We start from the raw sequence: 16,383 nt of genomic DNA, 5'->3' as shown, positions 1-16,383 counted from the left end.
AGTGGACATTTTGATAGCAGCAGTAGTATAATTATATGTGGAAAGTTGTGATGACATGACGTCCAAATGGATGAACAATATTTTCCTTCCTTCAAACAATTTTAGTGTCAATGTTCACATGCAACAAATTCCAATCAACAACCTATTCTGAATGCATCACTCATTTGAGAATCATTTGTATATATTTTAAAATCACAACGTGTTTTTGACCTGAGGCAAATCGTTTCCTTCATCATTCCATCCTTAACGCTTTTGTACTTGTATATAAACAGTATATTGTCATTATCAAAAAACAGGCTATGTTCATATTGAGTTTACTTTCTCTGGGGCTTGAATTCTTCTGCAAACGATGATTCCATCGTTCGCGCGAAATGAGGAACCTTTAACCGCCAAAAATTCTTTTTTCTCAAATTCAAAAAAAAAGCCTTTAACACACAACGTTCATCACAAATACCTGTGTAGTCATCAGTCCAGTTACGCATAACTTTTAATTTATTCAAATCAAAATTTTCCAGTCTGTGCTAATAACATTACAATAACGATCATCATCATCAATTCTCTAGGTTTAGCCATTTCAAATTTATAATGCCTCCAAGAACCAACAGAAAGAAGGCTTCCTCTTCAAAGGAATCTGCTCCACAAACACCGAAAAGAAAATCAAGAAACGAAGAAGAAACTTCCTTCACCCCTGCTGGCACACCTAGTCAATCACTCTCTGAATCATTGTTTAGTTTGTCAGCAAGTCAAGCACAATTGTCTCAATTTTTGGATGAAGGAGAAGAGGTTTCAGATGTCTTGTCAGGAGCATATATTTCTGAAAGTATTGCCAGTGGAGATTTCACTGGTAGAATGAAGGTATGTTAATATATCCGAGCGAGTTGATTACTGATCATTTTTCATTAGAAAGTTGCTGATATTCTGAAAGGAATGGGTCAATTGGCCACTCCGGAAGATGCTCCTTGGGATGAATTATTTCTAGCCAATTTAATTGATAAAAAGATTATTTCAAACAGATCAGAAGAGGTAAAAGTCTATGCCGCTCGTACAATTGTAGATGTTTTGAGAGTGACAGCACCAGACTGTCCTTTTGATGAAGAAGATTTACCAAAAATATTTAGATTTATTATTGACCAAATTGTAGCATTAAGTCAAGGATCAGGGTCATTATTCTCTCAAAGATTTTACTTGTTAGAAAGACTATCTATAGTCAAAATTTTCATCATGTTGGCAAACTATGATGAATGTGAAAGTCTTATTATTCCATTATTTGAGTCGCTGTTTAGAATTGTCACAGACTGTGAAACAAATCAACCTCAAAAAGTTATTTCATATATTTGTGATATAATGATCTCAGTCATTGAGTCTGTTGATACTGTCGATTCAAAGTTAATTGAAGTGTTAATTCAACCACTTCTAGAAAATAGATCCAAGCTCCCCTCTGAGGAAGAGGAGACCGAGGACAAGGATGAACAAAACGACGAAGAATCCCATTTCTCTGCTAAACATATTGCTAAAACCGTTCTAGATAAGACTCAAGAGCACATTTCCTCTCAGCTAAACGATTATCTCAATGACATCTTAAAAGAGCTTGAAAATACCAAAGACAAGACCAAATCTTCCTACAAAAAGAAACGTGCAAGAGTTTTCAGCTTGATATATGAGATTAACCTTGTCTCATCAAGATTATTGTTGACGGTGATGCCAAATCTTTGTATTCAATTGAAGGATGAAGACGTTCAAGTGAGATCTGCTGTTATTCAATTGCTTGGTAATATGTTTAAAGCAAAAGACTCTGAACTCTTCAGGAGTATCCAAACATTTTTGAAACAGACTTTTTGTCGAGATTCAGTGACAAAGATAATCGTGTACGAATTTACATGAGCAAATTTGCCAGTGGAATGATTAAGAACCATCCAGTGAGCAGTAAGACACTCAACGAAAAATTAGCTGAAAGAATGATGGATCCAGACGAAAAAGTGAGAAGAAATGTTGTTGAAACTGTCATCAACGTAGCCATGGACAGCCCTGCATTGATATCAGATGAAACCATGCAAAAACTTCAAGAAAGAGCACGTGATAAGAAAGCTGTTTTGAGATTGCATACATTAAGTTTGTGTGCACAACTGTATAACCACCATGCAACAGAGGCTTTGAAGATGACAGACTCTTGGGAAAATACCACCAGTGATAGACTCGCATGGATTCCGAATAATGTAATCAAATACTATGCAGAGCAACACGAGCAAGTAATCTCTCACAGACTATTTATTGAAAAAATTATTGATGAAACTTTGTTAGATCAAGGTGCACTTAGATCCAAGACTTTATTAGACATATATAGAAAGCTTGACGATATGGCAAAGCAAGTTCTTGAATCAATAATCTCTCAAAAGAAAGTCTTCCAAACTTTAGTGACAAATTTACTTGATCTTGATACAGAGAACACTGATTCACAAGTTATTTCTTCTCTGTCATCATTACTTCCAGATGAATCTCTTGGAAAGAGAATTTGGAAAGAAATATCTACACGAGGAAAAAAACAAAGTGATGATGCCATCAAAGTCTTAAAGGCCTGTCTAAATATTAACTCTTCATTTAAGGATGTCACCAAACTCAAAAAGAAAGGAGATGACAAGCTAGTAGGAGACAAAAAAGAAGAGAAGGATTATATGAAAACCGTCATTCAAAGACTTGCAATGACTCTCTTTACCAAAGAACAAGCTAATGACATGATCGAATTGGCACAGAAATTCTCCAACTCATCTCAACATTCAATGGCTTTATCGGCCATGCATCTTTTGAACGTCATTGTTCAATTCTATCCTTCTCTTGGAAAGGACACTATCGCAGCATCTATTGAATTGATGGAAAAGGAGGAAGACTATGAAATCAATCTCATTACTCTCAAAGTACTCTCTCACACTGCTGTTGATTTGGAAAAGACAAAGTTCTCTTTGGCTAGTGATCTTGAAGACAAACTAGTTACTTTCTGTACTAAAGGTAAACCAAAGGAAGTCAAAAGAGCAGCAACTGTCATCACAAAGGCCTTTATATCTCCAGAGAATATATTTTCCAAGATACTCCTTCATGCAAAAGACAATTTAGATTATGGAGAACCATTATTGACCTCGTTGGCTGCAATCAGACAAGTAATTATTCATGAAATTGAAATGTTTAGAACACATGAAGAAGAAGTTATGGACTTTGTTCTCAATCATGTTGTACTTTGGGATAGAGAAGAACGAAGTAGTGACTGGAGCACTCTTTCTTTGGATACTGAGACCAAGATTCAAGCACTAAAACTACTTGTTGATTACACCATTGCTTGTGCCAAGGAAGGAGTAACGAGTGAATCCGAATCTGTGAGCTCAAAACTAGTTGGAATTCTTTTTGATATTCTTACTTATAAAGGATCTATCAAAGACATCTTGGAAAAGGATCTAGAAAAATCAGACAAAATGGATACCACCGAAGAAGAAGATACCAACGAGTCTAAGAAGAAGGATTCCAACGAAAAGAAAATAGAAATTGATAGAGCCGCTCTTAGACTCATTGCTGTAAAATCAATTATTAATCTGACCAAATCTTCTGATTTCAACTTGAATTTGAAGATGGAACGCTTTTTGCAACTTGCATTCACGTCATTGGACTCATTTGTGGAAGTTAGAAAGGGTTTACTTGAAAAACTTTTCAAAGAGCTTAGAAAAGCCCAGCTAGGCAATGGATTTTCTGCAATTCTTTTGCTATTTGTTGGTGATAAGAACGCTGACTTGGCAGTTAGGGCCAAAAAGTATTTCTCCAAGTTAGTTCCTCTCAAGAGAGCTCTAATTGCAAGAACGAAGGGTCTTACACTAACATCTCGCTCTGCATATGATATCTTCCCAGAATATATTCTTCCCTATCTTATATTTTTGCTGGCTAGACATCCATTATTTGCATCTGAAGAGCCTCAATTTTTAACATTCCAAAAGTATGTTTTTCAATATTTTGACTTTTTTGATCGAATACTAATCGTATTATCCATATTCCCTAACACTTTTAACAGAATTTTATATGCATACTTTGATGAAGTCACTCATGATATTGATAACTTGTCATTTTTCCATCAATTAATTACCAAGTTGAAACAACGAAAGGATGCAATTAATCTAAAATCAGTCAATCACTTGATAGTTTGTGACATGGCCATTTCAATTGTAAACAGATGTGCTGAAAACTCTGGCAAGGCTGCATCCTCTGTACCTTTTCCTGGAAAGATCTTTGTTCCTTCATTCTTCAAAACAGCTGATGGTGACGACGAGGACGGCTCCAATATTGACACCATTAAGACACTTTATCTACCAAGTGGATTCAAATTGAATGAAAAGCTTGCAAGACAAGTTCAACCAACAGAAAAGCAAACAAAGCAAAAGAAGGCAAAGACGACAACGAAGACGACAACTGTTGAAGGAGAAAAGAAGAGAAAACGTAAGACAACTAAATCGACCTCATCTGGTACAAAGAAAAAGAAAGAAGAGGAGCCAAGCAAACGATCTCTTCCAAGTCGATCAGCGAAACAAAACAGAAAGAAGATTGAAGAAAGTGAGGAAGAAAGCGAGCACGAAGAAAGCGAACAAGAAAGTGAGCAAGAAAGTGAACAAGAAGAAAACAATGACTCGGAAGAAGAAACAACGGTCGCTCCAAGAACGGCAAAGAAAAAACAATCTAAGGAACCTGCCCAGAGTGTGACTTCGAAAAAGAAGAAGAAGTTTTAAATATTAAACAAAGTTTGTAAACGAGTCAAATGGTGGCATCAAAGTCGCCACCTGACCTGCTTGCTCTCGAGTTTTGAAATACCTCATGTGCCGTGTATTTGAAAGATCTTTGCAAAGAAAATTGTACACCAATCATGTCCAAACCGAATTTCCTTCTAATCACGGCCACAAAAATTATACGAATTCACAATGGAGTACACTCTATAAAAAAAGGATTGGAGTGTAAATTCACTTGGTAGATAAGGTGGAGTGTATCCATGGTTCTGATTTAGCAACATGACCACATTTTCAACATGCTGTTTGATGCTTTCTGTATCATGCATATTCAAGGTGACTACATTTGGACTTCCAATAGACTCCAAATATCCAGATTGACTGGTATAAATCTCGTCTGTCGGTTTTCCCATATCACTCAATTTTCGAGGAGAAATTCTTGGATTGAAAATGACATTTCCAAATGCAAGCGCTTCTATGGAGCTGGGACCGATATAGGGAGTTCCCAATCCCACATAAATAGCGCTTTCTCTCAATGTTTTCACATATTGAGCACGTGAGAGAATGCCCAAGTTAGTAAATGCAACGTTGGGAAACTTTTGCTTGAGGACATGAAATTCATTTGCCTCCAGAGTGGTAATCAACTCAAATTTTTGAGATATAACTTCAAGATATGTAGAAGGTACGTTGTCAAAATATTTCACTTCTTTCGCCCAAATGAGAGCTCGATACTTCCCTGAGGAGGTGTTTTTTCTCTTCTTTTGTAAACTTTGGTCTTCATGCTGAGATCCTTCAAAATCAAGAGGAGTGGCAGTTCCTAAAAATTGATTGACTGGATCTGGAATTTTAGATGGCTGTAATGTCAGGTATTGTTTCAAGTTCAAATTCCAACAACAATACGAATCCATACTTTTCATATCTGTTAAATCCATTGCATTATATTTTGCATGAGTACCAAAAGAATCTAAAACTCTCAATTTGCATTTAAACTCTTCTTCTTTTTGAGTTAATACAACATGTCGATCTTTTTGACGCAACACTCCCAATTGTCGAGAAAAATACATTTTCAGAGCAGAGTAATCCGTAAAGATGACATGAAATGAATCCAACGAATGATAAGGCAATATATCATTCACCAGTTCTTGCAAATCATGAGCATAATAGATTTGAAAATCCTGCAACGCAAGAGCCGTCAACAAATCTGTCCATTGAGTGAGTTCTCCCAAAGGATGTTTACCTTCTCCAACAAAACCAAATGCTTTTAAATAATTACAAATTAAAATTTTTGGTTGTTGATTCGATGAAAGGATTCGAGTTGCATTTGTATTTGCAAGAACTCCACCAACACTTCGTAACCAAATAGGAAGTGTGAGAGCTATTTTGTTTTTCATCCATTTCACATGGAGAGGTGTTTTGATATTGGACCAGAATCGAGCTTCTTGGACGTCATGATTTGTTGTGGTAAGAAGACAGGAACAGTGACCGCATGCTCCACACCACTGGAACTAGACTGTAGAGTTTGTGGCTGTTCAGAATTATGGTGTTGGACTGTCTTGGAGATCATTATTCGAATCATCAGAGTATTACCTATTAATACCAAAAAGAATACAAGAATAACCACAGTTGATAATTTGAGTATGTTGGTAGTAGGTGTCATTGGAGATGCTCTTGTTCGAGAGAGTTGAATGTTAGAGGATTTTTTAGAAAAAAAGAAACTAGTTGGAGTTAATTGACAAGTTCCATTCCTTGAACAGTTCCATAACATGAGGAATGAGATTTTTGGTGATAAATTTAGCAACAGTGGTGCAGCTCGAGTAACCTTGGACCGTCGCTTTCCTTTTGTTGAAGATCTTAATTCCCTCCAAAAAAATTTACATTTGGCGGGTTGTTTGCACGCTAAACAAAAAAAATGCAACAACATTCGTCTTCAGCAATCGCATCACCAATATCGAAACAACTCACCGAAGATCAAGTCTACTCATCCGATGATTACATTGACGAAGACAACGGGGATATTCAAAATGATTTTAAAAAGGTTCAAAAGATATCTGCAGCAACAGAGATGAAATCTCCTGAGAAGATGTAAGTAAAGATGGCAGAAATGACTTCGTTGATAATTGAGGATGATCGTGATGACTTAGAATTCAAGAGACTGAAACTGAAGAAGAAAAGGAAATACAAACCATGGCAGAGAAAATGAACGAATGGTGCTCTGCTCTTCGAACTGAAGTCATGGTATGTAATGACATTTGAAATTTTGTAATGTGCTCGAACTTTGTATTGAAGAATAATTTATTTGATCTGAAAAAAAGAAGTGTACAGAAACTTAATGAGCTCCATCAACGAAACAATGACGATCGTGATGACTTGCTCTATCAACACAAGTTGAAAGAAGAAAAGTTAAGGGACAGCATTGCAAAGAGAGATTACTACCTGGCTCGATTTAAAACGCTAACTTTCAGAATGGCTGATCAGATATCACATGCAAGACGAGTGGAAAGAGAAAAGACCTTGTTGAGAAACATTTTGGGAAAATGGAAAGAATATACAGAAACAAAGAAAATGAAAAAGAATTTAGGAACCATGCTGTTGCGAAACTATCGAAGAAACCAAGCAAGAAAAATTCTTCAAGGATGGTACATGTGGATTCTAAATGCAAAGCAAAACACTACTGAGAGAATTTGGCAAAACAGACTTGATAATGAAAAGGCTGAAATGAGAAATGATTATGAAATGAAAATTGAGAAACTCAAGGAGGAGATTTTAAAGTTAAATCAAGCACTAGAGAGAGAGCAAAATGACAAGCTGGTTTTACAAGAGAATCTTAAGAAGGCACTCATGAGAGGCGTTTGTGCGATGAATAACAAGTTTTTAGAAATTATCAAGGACACCAATATTAAGCCTACACAATCTTTCAATGTTCAACAAGAACTGGAAGATGTTCTCAATGAGGATCAAGACGAATCCGAATTCATTCAAGCAATGCAAAGCCAGCAACCTCCAATCCCACGACCATATCCAAATTATTCGCCAGATACACACACATATGTTCCACAACCTCAAGTGCAATCGTATTTAGCGAACCAGCAACAAGGTACCACCACCAGATTTGTTGCGTCCCCCTAGAAGCGTCGCAAGTGAGAAATCCACAACCTCAAATAAGAGTGGTAAGGGAAGCTGTCAGTTATCCCCTCAAACAAACTTTCCAATCTCCGCTTCATCCTCCCAAAACAGCATCAACAAGTCCTCCTAATACCAAACAGAAGCCTGTTGTTTCTAGCTCTACAACAAATAAACGATAAGGTCACAAAACATTACCTTAAAGTTTAACATTTCAGAGTTATTTGAACCAATCGGATAATATATAATTTTCTTTTTGATGGAATTTATTCTTGAACAACAGCAGCTGGAGCCTTGGAGACAGCAGTTGGCTTTTCAGTCAAAATAATTTCAATGTGTGATGGGTTAGCCATGAATGGGTTAATTCTACCGTGAGCTCTGAAGGTTCTTCTTCTCATCTTAGGAGCTCTGTTGGCTTGAGTGTGAGCAATGACCAAATCTCTGACGTTCAATCCCTTGACTCTGGCATTATTTTCAGCATTCTTCAAGAGCTTGAGAACTGCAAAGATTGACTTTGTTGGATATCTGCTGTTGGCAACATGGTGTTGCTTTCCGTTGGCATGTCTACCTGGACCACCGTTGAAGATCTTGAATGGCACAGATTCAGTGTGTCTCAAGACATTGTGCAAGTACTTCTTGGCTCTTCTCAATGACATTCCCTTGATGGCATTGACTGTTTCAGCAGTGTTCTTGAAGTGGACTCTAACTCCTTCAACCTTAGCCTTGGCGTGCTTGGAGGTTTGGACGTCAACACTATATCTTTGGCGAGCAGCTCTTGTCATTGTTCTGATGAAAAGAATATGATGAAGATAATCAGTATAAATTTTGCAAAAAGAGAGCGAAACGTACAATCGTGTAGTTGTGGCGTATTTTTTTTCAACAAATTTTTTCAAAAATTCAGTCAACCCAAATCGGTTTTTTACAATGACGCTTTAAAGTCTCTGAAAAATTGGAAATTGTGCTGATCGAAACCAGTGATAAGAAATGAAATGAGGAGAACCATCGTCAACCCCAATCCAACAAATGAACACAAGTTGGTATGGATACACCAAGAGTAGAAATTGATGACAATCCAACAAAAAATGGCCACTTCATCTACACCACATCCAACCAATGATCAAATCCATAATGAACCTATTGAAACCGAATTGAAAGAAAACAAACAATTTGATGAAGAAAACTATTCGCCGAGAGGCGGAGGAGGGTTTGGAGCTTCCCCATCACGATCCGATACACATCATGATAATTCTAATACATCAGAAGAACAACAACATCAAGAATATTTAGAAAATCAAAAATTTGGACCTTGTCTATACTTTACCGGAATATCTATTGTTTCGTTATTATTGGTATCACTTATATTCAGCCCAGCTATCTCTCTTTTACTGTTTACTGGATTACTTCCTTGTCTACTGATATTTATTGTTATTTATTGCTTATTTAGGGATAAAATCAATTTAGAGCTGAGTTTTCACGTTTTGTGGAGCGGTGCAGCTTCCGTAATACCAGTCTTTATTGTGGAGATTGGAGTTTCCTTGCTGTTTATGCTTTTTCTTTATGGAGTTAATGTTTTATCAATAGATGAGAAGAATATTGTTGGATCTATAGAAAAGCAAGTAGACAACCTTTCATTTATTTGGAGAATTGTTTTCGCCTTGTTTCAATCCTTTGTAGTTTCTTCATTCTTTGAAGAGGTGGCTAAAGTTTTATTGGCACTAAAAACAAGCAGTGGAGGAAGCCTTTTCTCTCTGTGTTGTAAATTAGGAGATAATTCACAAAGACTTTTCTATGTTGACAATTACCACCCATTACCTCCGATGCTCTATAGCTCATTAGCAGCCCTTGGACTCTCAACAATTGAAAATTTGGGATACATTCTAGTTGTTTCAGTGAGAGTGTATTTTTTAACCGCTAATATGCCGTCACAAGAATTGATTATTTTACAGTTTGGTGCATTAACTGTGATTGGTCGAATTTTATTAGCCCTTCCCTTGCACACCCTTACAGGTTGCTTAATCGGATTGAAAATAGTTCAGTACAAGATAAGAATGGAAACTCAACACTTGACAGAAGTCCCAATTTTCATCAGTAGCAGATATCAAGAAAATTCTATGACAATTTGGCGGAAAATTTGGGTGAATATTGAGTTTTTTTGCTTTGTTATTTATCAACCCGTTTTGTTTCATGGGTTGTATGACTTTATTTTGATGATTAATTTACATTTTGCTTTCAGTTTGGTGATGTGTGTTGTTTTGGTCCTTGTTCTATTTGCAGTTGTAGTGATAATGTACAGGCGTTTAGTCGTTCAATGGAGGACCTGAGCGCTTTGGAAATTGGCAGAATTATTGATCAGGATTCAGAAGAGGATTTTGAAGGTCCTTGAGTTACAATACAAACAATAATTTATTTTTTGACCTTCTTGCTAGAGCTTCCTGTGCTTGATGATGAGCCCATATTTTCCAATTTTCTCTTGGCTTTTTCTCGCTCTTGGACTTTAAGATCATCTTGATACTCTTTTTCTATGAGCTTGATTAACGTATCACAACGTTTTTGAATTTCACTGGCTGTTCTGGTTTTAATAAACCAATCAAATCTGAATTCCCAAGCTTTTCTTATTTGTGCTCTAACTTCCTCCCAGAAGCCGTACCCTAATTTTGCAGTCATGCAACAAATAAAACTATCTTCTTCTGGAGTAAATTCTTTGGCTTGATTTTGTCCATAGTTGAACTGCATTTCTAACCAAGGGTTAATGTATTTTTGAGTTTTGTATCGAAGCATTAAATTGTTGTTGTCAATTTTCTGAAGTTGAGACTCTCCTTTTTCAATTCTCTTAATGATCTTGTCATAGTCTTTGATTTCCTTGTATCTCTTCCAGAATACTTTGGAATATTTCTTTACCTGAGCGACAGATTTGCCTTCAACCTCTTTCGCAACATTTTCAATGTCATGTCGGCCATATTTTTCGCAGGCACGAATATAATTTTGGAAATCCTTTTTGCTCCAAGTGTTAAATCCTTCTTGTAAAAGTTTTTTTCGTTCTTGTTTTTCTTCTGGAGTTAGTCCTTCCTTTTTATCTTCGCCTTCATCGGCACTCTCCTCAGACTCTTTTTTCTTTTTTGAGGGTTTTTTATCTTGGTCATATTGAGTTTCTTTCTGCCAAAGCTCGAGCAATCTTGTAGTATTCAAAAATTGGAAATCATAGTACTTTGGCTCTTTTGGACCACGTCTTGTTTGAGCTTCTTCCATGGCAATTTGTTCTGATTGTTTGTTTCTTCGTCCAAGTCTTTCACTTCTGGATGTGTGAGATTCATCCCTCATGGCCTCTTCTTCTAATTGCAGAATGAATTTGTCATTCTTCTTACAAAACTTTGCTTTGTGATTCTTGGAAACTAATTTTTCTAAAGCCTTGGCTGATGCGCTCTTTGTATCAAAGTAAAGAATACAACTCTTCTTCTCACGAGATATTATCACTTCGTCCAAAAGCTTTTCTTCCTCTCCAATATCCTGAACAAGCGAGTCCTCAGTGACATCGTCGGAAAGATCTTCAATCACAATCATCGGAGTAGCTTTTTTGGAGTAGTCCAAGCCCTCAAACTCATATAGATTACTCTCTCCAGCAAGAGAGAAGTTGAGCAAGTTGTTTTGACACACTTGTTTGTATTGTTGATCAATCTCTTGGATCTTCTTTTCACCTCTAGATAAAATAGAATCTAAATCTTCATCGGTAATTGTTGATTCTGTACTTTTGAAGACTTCCTCAGCACCGAATTTGATCATAGACATGAGTTCTGTTTTTGACAATTTGTTGTGCTGCTCAGCAAGTCTCCCTTGTTGAATTACCACTGCGTCCAGATATAATTTCTTAACGGCTCGTTGATAAATCCTTTCTTCAATGGAATCCTTTGATATCAATCTATATACATTCACTGGTTTCTTCTGACCAATTCTATGACATCTGTCTTGAGCTTGTAAATCGGCTTGAGGATTCCAGTCGCTATCAAAAATAATTACAGTATCTGCTGTGGCAAGGTTGATACCTAACCCTCCAGCTCTAGTCGAGAGTAAGAAAATGAATTTGGTACTACCTTCTTTGTTGAACTCATCTAAATATTGTTCTCTCACTTCGCTTGATGTCTGACCGTCAATTCTACAATACTCATAGCTTTTATAATAGCAATAGTCCTCTAAGATGTCTAAAACTCTTGTCATTTGAGTAAAGATCAAAACTCTGGATCCTTGTTCCTTCAATCTTTTGAGCAACTTATCCATTAACACCATTTTACCAGAATTATTGATCAAGTGATCTCCCAATGTATATGGTGGCCCAGGTTCAGCTCCGTCGAATAGATATGGATGGTTGCAACATTTTCTAAGTTGCATAACCACGTTTAAAAGACGAACTTTTTCACCTCCTTTGATAGCATTCAAATCCTTCGTTAGAATACTACGGTACCATTCCTTTTGTAATTTGGAGAGACCACACTCAACATAAATTTCTTTTTTAGGAGGAATTTCTGTTTTAACTTCCGTTTTCAATCTTCTCAGCATGAAAGGTTTTAAAACCTTGTGTAGTTGTTCGATGATATCAGTCTCTGCTTGACCTTCTTTGAGATTGAACCATGTGTCAAAATCATCAGCAGAGTTGAAAACTTCAGGCAACAAAAAGTTTAACAAGCTCCATAACTCGTGCAAGTTATTTTGAAGTGGAGTACCTGTCAGCAGTAATCTATATTGGCAGTCAAATACTCTTACACATTGAGAGAGAATGGAGTTTTCATTCTTGATACGGTGGGCTTCGTCAATAATAATACTGTACCACTTAAATTTGTTCAAAGCAGCCTTTTCTTTGATTGCAATTTCATAAGATGTAACAAGTACCTCGAATTTTCCTCCAATTAGCTGAGTTTCTTTTATCTGCTTTCTAGCTTCTTTGTCACCATGGAATTTGAGAATAGATAGAGAAGGACACCATTGTGCAGCTTGATTAACCCAGTTAGGAATAACACTCTTTGGAACGACTACCAAATGTGGTCCTCTAATTCTTCTAATAAACTTTAAATAGGCTATCCAGGTCAAAGTTTGTACAGTTTTACCCAATCCCATTTCATCAGCAAGAATGCCGTTGACACCTCTATCGTGAAGCCTAATAAGCCAATTAACTCCATCAAGTTGATAACTTCTCAAGGTTGTGTTTTCAATGAACTTGGGAGAAGAGGTAAGTAAAACGCTTTGATAGTCTTCCTCCTCTTCTTCCAACGCTTCACGAATGATTTCTTCATCTTCCTCTTTTTCGGAATGTTTACGTCTTGATCCGCCTGTTTTTGATGATGAATCATTTCCTTCGGCGATGGTATGCATTGATAGTGAAGGAATAAAATTAGAGTAAATTTCTGTTTGTTCGAGAAGATGTTTGAAAGAAGTTTTCACTTTTTCTTGGGCATCCTCAACCGTTGCGAGTTCTTTCTTTTGTTTTTCCTTCAATTTGTTGAGAAGTGTTTTTTGTTCCTTTCGGATTTTCTCTAAATGTTTGCTTGTTTGTTCAGAGATGAATTGATATTTTTCTTGAGGTTCCTCTTCTTCTTCTTCGGAAGACTCTTCTCCGTCTTCTTTGTAATTACCACTTTTGTCATTATCCTCTTCTTCACTTTCTTCGTCTTCCATCAAGTCATCAGCTTCGGGTTCTTCTTCTTCGACTGGTTTTTTCTTTCGTGTTGATCGTGGCGGCATTTTTTTGTGATGTTTAAAATTTAATAATAATTTGTTGTATGATCGAGAACTGTTAGTTATGTAGGATCAAGTTTCATTCATCTTGTTGACGCAATCAGAAAAAGATGAACGAAACTTTGGGAGTCAAGGCTCGATTCAACATCAGATTGCGGGGGTACGTTATCTGGGTTACAAGTTCTGGAGCCCTGTGGAACTTGCAGACAAATTTGCCACCGTTACAATCCTTCGTCCAATCAACATATTCTGACGCGTGTTGTAAGCAGTGTTCGTCGCCATCAGATTAAAGCCTCATCACTTTTTGCAAAAAAATATCATCATCACGCACATCATCAACACAAAATGTCTGAAGAAGAATCATGGAGATCAATTGATACGACCGGCACAACTCTCACTGTCATCGACGGAAAGCAACAAATTATTTTGGACAAGAAGGTTACTCACAAGGCCTTCAAAGAAGTCCTCGAATACCTCTATACTGACAAGGTCAGTTGGGACAAGGACACCGAAAAGGATTTGATCAAAGAAACACAAGAAGCAGCCAAGTACTTGCATCTTGATAGATTGGAAATTATTGCTGAAACATACTTGGACAAGACCAAGAATGTTGCAGTTCCAGAATCTACATGGTGGAAGAATATGAAATGGGCATTCGAAAACTTGAGAACCGGAAAGTGGAATTTGTCTGATTTGACCTTGGTTTGTAAGGAGGAAGACAAAGATGTTGAAGTTCCTTGCCATGCCGTTATCTTGACCAGTGCTTGCAAGTACTTCCATGGTATGCTCTTGGGTGATGTTGATAACGAACAAAAGAAGACCATGAGAATCGAAATTGAAGATGCCACTGAAAAGCAAATGTTGGCTATTCTCAAATATATTTATACCCGTGAATTTGAAGTCGAAGTTGATGATGTCGTTGGTGTTTGGATCGCTGCTCACAAGTTCTTGTTGGAAGATTTGCAAGTTGAATGCGAAAGTATGATCATGAAGAATATTACAAAGGACAACGTAGAAGAGATCAAGAAGATTGCCGAAATGGTTCAATCAAAGAGAATCATTGAGCTCTGCGAAGAAATTCAACACAAGAACTAATTTTGTATCTCCCTTTGTAAATCATCCCATAAAAACTAAAAATTTCAAATTTGAATCTGTGATTGGCGTTTGTAAGGGCTGATGGAGGGATTCTATGTAGCGCTCCACAGGTTATCTTTGTTATTCAAAAAATCTGTTTGAATGTTGCCAACATTTAAAATCATCACCCTGGCCCTAATTTTGGCAATCTTGGCATTGTCTGTTGTTTTTGCTTCCATACCTATTCCATTCTATTCTGCCATTCTTCAACCTTCAAATATTCATCAACGAATATATAATACTCTACCACAAAACCCTTCTATCAGGTATGTGTATCTTCTTTCATCACACACGCGCACTCACACACATGTGAAACTACAACAACAACAATTAAAATTGAACGTGTTATTGATAGTGGTGGTACTTTTGGTTGCGAGATGAAACTCTAAATCGTCATTATGCTTTCACCTATTCTTTGTCCCTCTGTCGAGGTAGATCCAATTCATGTTTATATGACGGAATTTTCTTGATGTTTGCTGTTGTGGATCATTCCACTGGCAAATCCTTTCAAAAAGTTGAACATTTCAATTATGAACAATTACAAGTCATTCATGATGGCACGTATTTCCACATTAAGGTGATGAACCCATCTCAACAAAACGAAACACTCTATGAATTAAAACCTTTAAAAGATGGCCAATATCAAATTTATGGAAATATGAGAGCCAATTCACCAAATTTATTCTTTTCAGACAAGGTGGATAATTCTCTTCAAGCGCATTACAATTTTACTATTGATCGAATTTATGGATATTATGGTCAAAGAGATTTTGAGATGCCAGATGAGCGATTTAGAGGAATTATTATGTGGAATACTTATTCGCATAATAGTCAAGTGAAGGGTGTATTAAATTATGGATCAAAGGATGTTACCAACACTATTGTTCAAGCCAATCACGAGAAGAGATTTCGATTGTAAGTTTTCATGAATGGAAAATAATTTAGTACATTCCTATATGATTTGGTACACTAGTTATTGTGATATGAATTTTGGAGAATACTTGCCAACAGCTCCTGATAATGATATTGGAGATAAAAAGTATGCTTGGGGATGGTATTATGTGAATATTCCAAGTGAAAATTATGAAAATGAGCTTTCCATCATTGCAGGTTTGTTTGATTTTCATTTGTTTTTATTTGTATTGATCAATTGATAATATTTTATTAACAGGTACTGGAAGAACGTTTGCAGGGTTTCCCTTATTCACCATGGATGCCAGATTTGCAGATATTCGTTTAAATAGCACACACCACATTGAATTAACTGAACTAATCATGTATGATGAAACATTCTATTACACCAATGATGGAAAAGTTCATGCATTTTCAGTGGATCGAAGTGATTGGACAAGCTTGAGCGACAATTTTGGTACTGCTGACATTCCATTAACTCAACTTTGCACCATGGAAACAGATAATTATTTGGTAACCATGAACTTCAAATCTAAATTCTCTGATTATAACAGATTGATATTCCCTTTGAATCATGAACTTTTCTCAGATTTTGAGGCATTGGGTGTTTCCACACAACTCAAAGTGGTTTACAAGCCCACCAATCAAGTTCTTGTCGACACAATTATTTCATCCACCACTGGTTTGGAGTTTGGATATGGTGTGAAATCAAAGCTTCCATCGTTTGTGAACACTAAATCCATTAAAT

The 16,383-nt window shown here is 36.6% G+C and overlaps 8 protein-coding genes across 8 annotated transcripts; 5 read left to right on the top strand and 3 right to left on the bottom strand.

Moving 5' to 3' along the window:
- Positions 1-585: 585 nt before the first annotated feature.
- C9374_010268 (uncharacterized protein) lies at positions 586-4,754 on the top strand (the record flags this gene model as incomplete). Its single annotated transcript, XM_044685793.1, has 4 exons — positions 586-855; positions 904-1,740; positions 1,806-3,970; positions 4,046-4,754. The coding sequence occupies 4 exons, from the start codon at positions 586-588 to the stop codon at positions 4,752-4,754; spliced, it is 3,981 nt and encodes a 1,326-aa protein (XP_044544068.1).
- A 155-nt stretch (positions 4,755-4,909) lies between these two features.
- C9374_010267 (uncharacterized protein) lies at positions 4,910-6,139 on the bottom strand (the record flags this gene model as incomplete). The annotated part of the gene is made up of 1 exon (XM_044685792.1): positions 4,910-6,139. The coding sequence occupies one exon, from the start codon at positions 6,137-6,139 to the stop codon at positions 4,910-4,912; it is 1,230 nt and encodes a 409-aa protein (XP_044544067.1).
- A 518-nt stretch (positions 6,140-6,657) lies between these two features.
- On the top strand, positions 6,658-7,874 carry C9374_010266 (uncharacterized protein; the record flags this gene model as incomplete). Its single annotated transcript, XM_044685791.1, has 3 exons — positions 6,658-6,830; positions 6,890-6,983; positions 7,035-7,874. The coding sequence occupies 3 exons, from the start codon at positions 6,658-6,660 to the stop codon at positions 7,872-7,874; spliced, it is 1,107 nt and encodes a 368-aa protein (XP_044544066.1).
- A 260-nt stretch (positions 7,875-8,134) lies between these two features.
- Positions 8,135-8,650, bottom strand: C9374_010265 (uncharacterized protein; the record flags this gene model as incomplete). The annotated part of the gene is made up of 1 exon (XM_044685790.1): positions 8,135-8,650. The coding sequence occupies one exon, from the start codon at positions 8,648-8,650 to the stop codon at positions 8,135-8,137; it is 516 nt and encodes a 171-aa protein (XP_044544065.1).
- A 300-nt stretch (positions 8,651-8,950) lies between these two features.
- C9374_010264 (uncharacterized protein) lies at positions 8,951-10,189 on the top strand (the record flags this gene model as incomplete). Its single annotated transcript, XM_044685789.1, has 1 exon — positions 8,951-10,189. One exon carries the CDS (start codon positions 8,951-8,953, stop codon positions 10,187-10,189), a length of 1,239 nt encoding a protein of 412 aa, XP_044544064.1.
- Positions 10,190-10,271: 82 nt separating this feature from the next.
- Positions 10,272-13,595, bottom strand: C9374_010263 (uncharacterized protein; the record flags this gene model as incomplete). Its single annotated transcript, XM_044685788.1, has 1 exon — positions 10,272-13,595. The coding sequence occupies one exon, from the start codon at positions 13,593-13,595 to the stop codon at positions 10,272-10,274; it is 3,324 nt and encodes a 1,107-aa protein (XP_044544063.1).
- A 339-nt stretch (positions 13,596-13,934) lies between these two features.
- Positions 13,935-14,684, top strand: C9374_010262 (uncharacterized protein; the record flags this gene model as incomplete). Its single annotated transcript, XM_044685787.1, has 1 exon — positions 13,935-14,684. The coding sequence occupies one exon, from the start codon at positions 13,935-13,937 to the stop codon at positions 14,682-14,684; it is 750 nt and encodes a 249-aa protein (XP_044544062.1).
- Positions 14,685-14,825: 141 nt separating this feature from the next.
- C9374_010261 (uncharacterized protein) lies at positions 14,826-16,341 on the top strand (the record flags this gene model as incomplete). Its single annotated transcript, XM_044685786.1, has 6 exons — positions 14,826-14,989; positions 15,079-15,083; positions 15,155-15,638; positions 15,697-15,833; positions 15,895-16,148; positions 16,225-16,341. 6 exons carry the CDS (start codon positions 14,826-14,828, stop codon positions 16,339-16,341), a joined length of 1,161 nt encoding a protein of 386 aa, XP_044544061.1.
- Positions 16,342-16,383: the final 42 nt, after the last annotated feature.

The sequence above is a fragment of the Naegleria lovaniensis genome, assembly GCF_003324165.1.
Source record: "Naegleria lovaniensis strain ATCC 30569 chromosome Unknown tig042, whole genome shotgun sequence".
Classification (NCBI taxonomy): Eukaryota; Heterolobosea; class Eutetramitea; order Acrasida; family Naegleriidae; genus Naegleria; species Naegleria lovaniensis.
Note: the sequence above shows the minus strand (reverse complement) of the source record. Positions and strands in the feature narration are given on the sequence as shown.